At 43.0% G+C, this 9993-nt stretch overlaps 1 protein-coding gene across 2 annotated transcripts; it reads left to right on the top strand.

The window, feature by feature from the left end:
- The first annotated feature begins 1868 nt into the window (after positions 1–1868).
- On the top strand, positions 1869–9300 carry dcakd.S (dephospho-CoA kinase domain containing S homeolog). 2 transcript variants are annotated; one of them, XM_018238078.2, is made up of 5 exons: positions 1869–2163; positions 4416–4529; positions 5002–5205; positions 6710–6797; positions 7500–9300. In XM_018238078.2, exons 1-5 carry the CDS (start codon positions 2085–2087, stop codon positions 7783–7785), a joined length of 771 nt encoding a protein of 256 aa, XP_018093567.1. In that variant the 5' UTR covers positions 1869–2084; the 3' UTR covers positions 7786–9300. The 2 variants fall into 2 exon arrangements, with proteins under 2 accessions (XP_018093567.1, XP_018093568.1); XM_018238079.2 differs by lacking the exon at positions 1869–2163 and adding an exon at positions 2189–2326.
- The last annotated feature ends 693 nt before the right edge of the window (positions 9301–9993 follow it).

Raw genomic sequence — 9993 nt, 5'->3', positions numbered from 1 at the left:
AGGGAAAAAACACAAAAATATAGCAAGGCCGGTATTTTTTTGTGGCAACCTTAGTTGGCCACCTGGCTGGTATTTTATGATGGTTGATCCCAATGTTATTAATAGGAAAAAAATGAATACATAGGAAGGCCGGAGTTTTTTTCCAGAAGAGCTGGCAATCCTAGTTGGCATTGATACCAGATAAACCAACCCAACCACAGTTTCGCAGTTCTGATGGGTTTTCTTGGCCGTGCAGCTCTTGCTCTCTCAGCCGGTGGTGTAACTAGATGTTACAAGGCTTAACAACAAAATCCTTTTAGGCCCCCTCTAAATGGCACCAATAATACAATTTCTTTCATGATATAGCCGATACAACAGAGACCCATTAGGCCTAGGGTTGCCACCTTTTCTGGAAAAAAATACCGGCCTTCGTATATATTTATCTTTTTTTCCCTATTAATAACATTGGGATCAACCATCATTTTTACCGACCAGGCCGGTAAAATACCGGCCAGGTGGCAACCCTAATTAGGCCCCTTTTACCTACAGGCCCCCCTTAAAATTACAGTGTCCACTTCCTGTTTATCTATGGCCCTAATTCCAGCTTTGCCGAATGTGCCTGTTCTTGATGGATATTTGAGTTTAAAGAAGGAAAGGTTAAAACTAAGTGAGCTTTATCAGAAAGGTCTATAGAAATACACCAGTAAACCCTCAAAGTAGTGCTGCTCTGAAATTGCATTTCTTTCCTTCTATTGTGTACTCATGGACTTTTGTATTAGACTTCCTGCCGTCAGCTTAAACCTCCTTGCCCCAGGCTTGAGCATGCTCAGTTTGCTCCTCTCCCCCTCCCTGCTGTAATCTGAGCCCAGAACTACAAGTGAGCAGTTAGAGGCTCAGGCAGAAAGTGATGTCACACAAGCTAATACTGCAGCTGCTATCCTTCAAGGAACAGTAACACCAAAAAATTAAAGTGTTTAAAAGTAATGGAAATATCATGTAGTGTTGCCTTGCACTGGTAAAACTGATCTGTTTGCTTCAGAAACACTACTATAGTTCATGTAAACAAGCTGCTGTGTAGCAATGGCAGAAATTGAAATTGACCTTCCTATATATTTATCTTTATTCCCTATTAATAACATTGGGATCACTGACCTTCCTATATATTTATCTTTATTCCCTATTAATAACATTGAGATCACTGACCTTGCTATATATTTATCTTTATTCCCTATTCATTACATTGTGATCACTGACCTTCCTATATATTTATCTTTATTCCCTATTAATAACATTGGGATCACTGACCTTCCTATATAATTATCTTTATTCCCTATTAAAAACATTGGGATCACTGATATTCCTATATATTTATCTTTATTCCCTATCAATAACATTGGGATCACCGACCCTCCTATATATTTATCTTTTTTCCCTATTAATAACATTGGGATCAACCATCATTTTTACCGGCCAGGCTGGTAAAATACTGGCCAGGTGTCAACCCTAGCTGGAGGGACGCCGGAAAAATACCTGGTGGGACCTGCTTGCTGAACCCCACACAATTGTGGCGACAAGTAAAACATATGTGTCAGATATTTCTGCAAGCCCTGCCTGTCCCTGACTCCCTGTCATTTTAGGTAAGGTTTCATGGGAACTTATTTGCTCCCCTGGGTATTCTTTGGAAATAAAGTGAATAGCTAATAATTCAATTTGTAGAGGTAAAGTAACTCTTTTTTTAAATATATCTACTGTCTCTTGTTATGAGCAAACAAGAGCCATGGTTAAATATTGGCTTTAAAAGTCGGGGACACTAGAGCATGCGCAGAAGTGTCACGGACGAGAGATGTTCCTGTACTAGTAATAACCAGGACAACATAAGCGCTCAGCAAACGACACAGGAGAAATCCCTGGCCACAATCCTCCGTCTCTGCCGCAATGTCTCTCCCTTTCTACAACAACAACCCGGTCCCTATGCACCAGTCTTATCATTTTGTCTCTTTCTGCCAACACTTAGAATGATGTGAGGGCGGAAATGAGCCCAGGGGGAACCAAAGAACCTTGCTGAGAACTGGCAGCGCCATTGGTTGGCAACAACAGTCATTTCCATGACGGACGGAAGCTTCAACCAATCGGAGAACTCCATGCTTAGTTTGGCTGAAGCCGGAAGTGAAAAGCGGAATTCTGGTAAGAATTTGAGAGGGTTTATTAATTAGGCAGGGGGTACTGTCCCTTCCCTCGCTCATTGTCGTAATAAGTGCCATTTGTCTAATGGTCAGACAGTGACAATGTTTTCTGCATGCAGTTTGAGCAGGCACCACAACAGGCAGTCGCTACTGGGGTCCTTTCAGTAAGTCCCTGTATAGACACAAGTTCATCCCTTCAGTCAGTGGCAATGTTTGTCTGGGCCTTGGCCAGTGTTGGGGCCTTACACTGTGGTATTTAGTGGCACTGGGATGTGGGAGTGTCACATGCTCCAGGCTGATTGTGAGTTAGGGACTGAGCCATGTGACAGACATTCCTGGCCCCAAATTGTATCTGTATTAATAGGAAGGGCTTCCATGCTGCTTGGTTGGACCTCACACTCTCACACAGGCTCTGATCTAGGGGAAGGCCTGATCCAGTGAGTTGCAACAACATTTAACCCATGGGTAGTGTTGGCACCTTTTCTGGAAAAAAATTCTAGCCTTCCTATATATTTATGTTTTTTTCCCCCTATTAATAACATAAGGTTTTTTCTGGCCAGGTGGCAACCCTACCCATGGGGTGTCTTTGCACTGGGGACTGGGTGGGAATAGGGTTGCTGTCTGTCCAGTTGTTCAACGTAGTGAAACCTAGATAAACACTGGCCCATTTGTGTCTGTCTGATGTCATAGCCGTGCGGCCAACATCACCACTCAACCTGAACGTCACTGACCCGCCTGATGTCACTGTTCTGCCCCATGTCATCATGATGATGTCATCAACCCCCCCCCACACACACCTTTGTTGGGTGTTTTGCCTTTGGCAATGGTGGCTACACTTAGCAGGCCTGTATTTCCAAGTTGTGCACCCCTAGAGGCCAGAAAGTCAGCCCTTTACTCACTCCGCCCTTCCCAGCAAGATTGAAGGTGTCAGTTGCCAGGTCTGGAGCGCTGGGGATATTGCATGCCAGATTTATAGAGTTATGAAATCTCCTGTGTGTCCCCAGTGCTATGGAACAAAATTTTAAGGAGACGGAAAGTTGTCTTGCACTTGCCTGAAACCCCGGGCCAGTGCTCCTATCAGCAGAAAACTGCACCAGCCCGGGGTTATACCAGTGAGCACTATGGAGTGACCCTCTTACGGCTTTTTCTTGCTTTGCATGCGCATTAGAGTGAGAAGCCGAGCTTTAACGAAAAAGTCGCTATTTCATTCTACTGCGCATGCGTTTGCCACGGGAAATTTAAAGAAAGAAGAAGCCGAAAGAGGATCGCTCCGTGGTGCTCACTGGTATAACCCCGGGCCGGTGCAGTTTTCTGCTGATAGGAGCACCGGTCCAGGGTTTCAGGTAAGTCAATACAATCACTTGGGGGTGCCTAACAAGTGCAAGACGACTTTCCTTCTCCTTTAAATGGCCCTCAACCCTGCGCATGGAGACAAGTGCGCGTATGTATGATTACGTCACAGGAGGTTGGATGGGAGTACTGTGACCGCTTGAAGACAGTACAGGGGAAACTGTTAAGACTAGGGGTAGGCAGAAAAATATCCCCTACATAATTGCACCCCAGGCACGTGCCTCTTCTACCCACCTGTAGTTCTGACCCTGGGTGAAATACCACCCTTAAAGTTCTGCTGCCCTAGGCCCGGGCCTTTGCAGCTTTCCCACAAATCCAGGCCTGACCCTTGGTGTGAAATTCAAAATGCTGAAAAAATCTCCTGCCTCCCATGAGCCAGTGCAGCTTGGAGAAGGACAGGGAGGGGTGTAGGTGCAAGCATGTAAGGGCGGGTGCAGGGAGGGGTGTAGGTGCAAGCATGTAAGGGCGGGTGCAGGGAGGGGTGTAGGTGCAAGCTTGTAAGGGCGGGTGCAGGGAGGGGGTTTTGAAGTGCTGTATCAAAGGCCCTACACACATATTGATAGAGTTGTCAACTAAACCCAACTAAACCCATGTAAAAAAAAACCAAAAAAACATATCCTCTTCGATGAAAATAAGGTCTCAAAAATACCCGGAGTGGATCATTATCACCTTGATGACACAGGGTTAGTTGACGTCACTGGTACCATGATACCACTGGCATGCACGTAACTTGCATTAAAACGTTAATTGCAACAGAATGTTCCCCAAAACACTGGAGGAATTCTGGCTATGGTTGACCCACTGGTGGCTGCTAGTTTCAATTTGATTATTATAAATTGCAACATTGGATTTGGTATATGTACCTCCCTAACCTCTGGTTTTCCCATGATTTCTGCCCTTTAGCAATGTTCTTGGTGGGCCTGACTGGTGGGATAGCTTCAGGGAAGAGCACGGTTGTGTCCATTCTACGAGAACTTGGCTGCGCTGTCATCGATGCTGATCTCATTGCCAGACAAGGTAGGTGGATTTTGTTTTTAATTCTAGGAAGACAGAGGTGTAAAGGTGTAATTGGGGCTACGACTGATCTTGGCTGGGCAAACTAGAAGCAGAAGAGGTAAACAAGATCATTGGGAAAACATAGTCCCATTCAGTACGACAGCTTGTCCTTTTACCATTGACATAATATTGTTGCACCTACATTAACATTGTGCTTATTGTTTATATAACTTACTCACACATGTGGTTCTGTCTGATACAGAATCCAATGAGCTGTGAGTATTGGGCCAGTAGAGGGAGCACCTGCTCCAGTACATTTAGCAAATGCATCTTTTATCTTAATACAGTGATAATATTTGATTTAAATATCACATAAATGGATATACAGTATTCTCTGTATCCACTGTTGTTTATAACTGTTTTTATCTTTTGGGTTTTTTTTTTTTAAATCCTCCATCATACTGACTGTAGTGTGTTCTTCTGACTCTTTTAGTGGTCCGTCTTGGCACCCCAGCGTACACCAAGATTGTGCAGCATTTTGGAGATGGGGTGCTGCTGGTGAGTGGAGAGCTGGACAGAGAAAAGTTGGGTGCCATTATATTTTCTGATCCGCAGAAGAGATGCGTGCTAAACTCCATCACTCACCCACAAATCCGCAGAGAGATGCTGAGACAGACTCTCTGGTACTTCTTCCTAGGTAGGTATATTTGGGGAAATATCTATGTGTGTCACGTCACAACAGCTAATCACATACTGGTACGGCGGTGACAGAATAGTGACATCATGAGCATCATTATTGCAGGCATTGCGTGATCTCGCCTTGGTGGATGCCGGTAGCATTTAAATTTATACTGATAATATTAACAGAGCAGACACTTTCAGACCTAACACAAAGAGGTGATATACAATTTTCAATCGATTACATTGCCACACTTCTTCCATGTGTCTCAGTAGCTACTTTGCTCACCCACTCATAAGGTACAATGTAGCTGCTGCATCTTTTCGGAGAAATATCTAAAACGTCAAAAGTGCAGTTTGTTGAACTACATACTGAGCCCTCATACATAGCCATACTTATTATTGTTGTTATGATGCTGCAGAGCACAAAAAGGGAGAAAGTTACCCCTAACAAATCAACATCTAAACTAAATCAACATCTACTGTAAATCTCATAATTATTAGAATTTTACATTTGCATATGAAAGATATGCCCTGTCAGGTGTTATTTAGGGACCTACTGTATCCTTGAAGTTCAAGGGAAGAAGAGATAGTCAAGGGATACAATTTCAGATCGAAGCTGATCACCTCTGTTGAAGTTTATACACATTTGCACTATGGGATTCAATTTAGAAATCGCCAGCTTCCATAAGATTGCAGGTGAAAGATATAGGTCTCCAATAAAAAGGCAAGTAATGGCAGTTACAGTCATCAGGAGTCAGAGAAATATCACTCAGCCTACAGGGAAAGCATGAAGAAACACTCCTCTTTCTGTTTCACATTTGATAACATCACAAGATGTTGAGGAAGTGCAGACTGGATATTTTCCAATGTCTCCAGAGACGGGAATATGTCAGCCCATGCAGATAATACAGCTACTGAATACAGCTGTTTGCGGTGGGAATAGAATGGAAAGGGATTGTGGGAAGGTTTGGTTTAGCAGGAAGGGACTTTTTTAAATGCAGATAGAAGTGAATGGCAGGAGATAGTTGTGCTTTCTTTTGTGTTGGGGTATAAAAGCAAGGACTATTCTGTAGGGGTGGCACAGATTGTATGGGAAGCATATCTCGGCATGCTGAATTATGGCTCCTTCTTTATCAGTTTGAAGCTATGGTTTTCTCAGACGGCAGAGATAAGCTGCCCGTTTCAAAAAGCAGTGGTCATTTTATTTGTTGTAATTATCATACAACAGTATCATTTATATATGAACTATAAAACATTACGTTTATCTTTTTCATAGTCTCGTGGCAGGTGCTGTGTATTCTCCACCGCCAGTAGGGAAGCACCTGAACCCAGATTTCCTGCAAATCCGGGTCCAGTACTCCACATTTGTCATTTTACCCCCCCAGTGACAACAATCAACTGAAGGGTGCAAGGGCTACCTCATCTTTTGAATAAACATAAAGAAAATGTCATTTTCTGAAATTAAATAAAAGCTGTATAGTACATTTTAATCATCATATTTAATGTCCTCCAATCCACAGGCTACAGGTACGTGATCCTCGACATCCCGTTACTTTTTGAATCCCGGAGCATGACACGCTATATGAAGCACACCATGCTGGTATACTGGTAAGAGATCTTATTGTCCTCTGTCTTCTCAATATTCTTTAAAAATGCATTATTTTAATGTTACCAATGTAAAGTGCTTTTCATTGTTGGACACACCCAAGTCAATATAATCGCTAATCTTGACCCCTGGGTCAGCACATCTCTGACAAACAGGGTTGCCAGATTGGTGGGTTTATAGTCAAATTGTTTTTTTTTCTAAAACAAATTGGCGGGTTTTAAAAGTTCAAACCCGCCAAGGTACGGATCTGGGCTAGATTTGGAAGATGCTGCAGGCTTGGACTTTTTTTATGCAAATTGGGTGATATCAGAGTTTAAGGGATGCCTTCGTTTTGCTGCATTCGTTGCTGGAGGAATCTGCTTGACTGAGAGAGCCCACTAACGCTAATACCTCCCAGGAAGCCCTGCTGTGGTTTCAACTGCCAGCTTCTGTGAGTGTGTTACCTGTATAAGGTAAGGGAAATGGAATTGGCAGTGTATGAATTGGGCTACTTTTAAAATGGCTTTTGGCTACTTTTTTATAGTCTTAGGTTGCTTTTGAAATATAAACCTGGCAACCCTGCTGATAAACACACCAACTTGAGGTACTTTTCTTCTCCATGCTTCATCCTGAGGGAACCCCCAGCCAGTCAAGAGACAGGACCATGCACCATCCCTCATTCCTGCATGCGCATGTTGAAAACCATTATCTTTACAATTTTTTAGTGACCCACAGACGCAGCTGGAGCGGCTAATGCGGAGAAACAGCCTTTCCCAGGACGAGGCCATGAAACGCATTGCTGCACAACTCCCGCTGGACAGCAAACTCCCCTTAGCCGATCACGTCATTGACAATTCAGGGGACAGGGAAAGCACTCGACGGCAGGTCCTGCAGCTCAATGCTCGGCTCGAGTCCTCTCTTGCTTACCTTCCTGTCAGGATCACTGCCGTTACCATGGCCACAGGGCTGGTAGTTTTCGCTTGCAGCCTTCTCCGAAGACTCTGGCAATGAAGGCGGTGGAATTTAACCTCAATGGAAAGCGTCACGGCCTAGTGATCCTTTCTTGGCTCAGTCCCATGTATGATCAGAGCAAGGTCCTGCCAGCGATGCTCATAATTTTAAAAAAGATTTTAGAAATGTATTTTAGATTTTAACCAATGAATGCCCTGAGTGTAGATAATTCTGCATATCGCAAGGGCAACGCAAGGAATGATATCAAACTGAACTGCAATGCAAAGCAGTCCCCAGTTGCAGCTCATACATGAAGTAGTAATGTTATTATTAAGAGACACATGCCCTTGGAACGGCTGGTGGTATCCATGCTTTATACGATGGTGATTGCTACAGTTCTGCCATTGGTGTAAAGCAGTCACATGCATTACCATAACTTGCTATTTTAATTACTTTTATGTAAATGAAGCCCTTGGGATTCCCTCTGTATCTGGGATGACATTTACCTTGGGTAAAAGGCACCCAAAATTAGATGCCCAAATTCAGTTGCATTAAGCCTTTGAAATTGGAACCTCCCCTCTTCGCCAATATCCTTAGGTATGGGAGATGCATACTACCCATGGGGTGCAATATACTGCATACATGTACTTTGTTTACCATGTACCACAAGCCCGTGTCAGGGGTGATCCAGGCTCCTTTCTCAGCCTGGAGCCTCCTCTTATCTCTTTAGAGAATGGACAGAAAGTGGATGAGAAAACAGTAACAGTAATGCCCCAAAAAATGAAGCAGGTTATGTGCATCCCATGGGATTGTATAAAACATTGCTTCATTTCTGCATAAGCACAGGTGGCCATTCATGGTCCAATAAAAGCTGCTGACAAACAGAGTCAGCAGCTTATTGGCCAGTGTATGGGGCCCTCCGACGGGCCTCTCCAACTGCCGTATTGATTTTCAGCCAGATATCGATCAGACAGTCCTGCTGGAGCTCCATCTGCATTGGTTTATAGAAGCGACCACCTGTATTTCCATCAATGTTATCTGATCATTGGGCTCTAGGGTCCCGATATTGACCACTTCAAGGTGGGCGTATTGGAGAAAGGTCTGCTCATTTGGTGACATTACCAAAGTAGCAGAAATGCAAGTGTATGGCCAGCTCAGAGTAATGTGCCAATCTCCTCTCGTGGCATAAATGGCCGTATGTAGCCCACTATATGTGCATTGCATTTTTAGATTTGGAGAAGGAGGTGGAATCCCAGCTGATGGATATGGGAAGCAACACAGCAGCCCTACCAATAATGTTCATGTTGAAGGGCTTCAGTTGCTTTTAATTCGTTCGTACTCAGAAGCAACATTAAAAAGTCTTTATTTTAAAGTGCTTCCCTTTGTGCATCAGTCTTCCTGTGCATCAGATTGGAATGAGGGATATGGATCTCTATGGAAGACCAGTGTCGATCTTGATGTACAGGTATGGGACCTGTTTTCCAGAACGCTCGGGACCTGAGGCTTTCCGGATAATTGGGATCTTCATACCTTAAGTCTGCTAGAAGATCATAGAAACATTAAATAAACCCAATAGGCTGGTTTTGCTTCCAATAAGGATTAATTATATCTTTGTTGGGATCAAGTACAAGCTACTGTTTTATTATTACAGGGATAAGGAAATATTTTTTTTTAAATTTGGGTAAAATGGAGTCTATGGGACATGGTCTTTCCATAATTTGGAGCTTTCCGGATAACTGGTTTCTGGATAACAGATCCCATACCTGTATAAGCTTGTGGGGGGTTACCAGTTACCAAAAACTATGCATGGTGGTTTACAAACCCAAATCTTTTATGCATAAAATAAATTCTATTTATTGAATAATGTTTTCTCTGAAAAAGGCCGAATATAATCCCTAGTGCATTGTTGCTATTTTATTATCTACATAATAGGGGGGGGGGAGGGAGGGGTGTTACAAATACCTCTCTCCAGAAATCAAACTGAAGCAGAATCAAGGAAAAGGGGTTCAAACCTGTATTTTAATTACTTTGAAGATTTTTGCAAGGGGAACTTTTTACCGAAACATTTAGTGTTTTACATTGCTAAAATAAATGAAAATTAGCATTTTGAAAATGACTGCCTGAAAGCTGTTTATTCCAATCTCTACCATTATTCGTGGTTACTTTTGGGGATTACACAGCTGCACGAACTTTATATTTGGAACGTTTGAGCCAGTCTTTCGGTTTTTTGAACTTTTTAAAATAACAATTATAATAAACAAAATATCT

This window comes from Xenopus laevis, chromosome 9_10S (assembly GCF_017654675.1).
Source record: "Xenopus laevis strain J_2021 chromosome 9_10S, Xenopus_laevis_v10.1, whole genome shotgun sequence".
In the NCBI taxonomy this organism is placed as follows: Eukaryota; Metazoa; Chordata; class Amphibia; order Anura; family Pipidae; genus Xenopus; species Xenopus laevis.
Note: the sequence above shows the minus strand (reverse complement) of the source record. Positions and strands in the feature narration are given on the sequence as shown.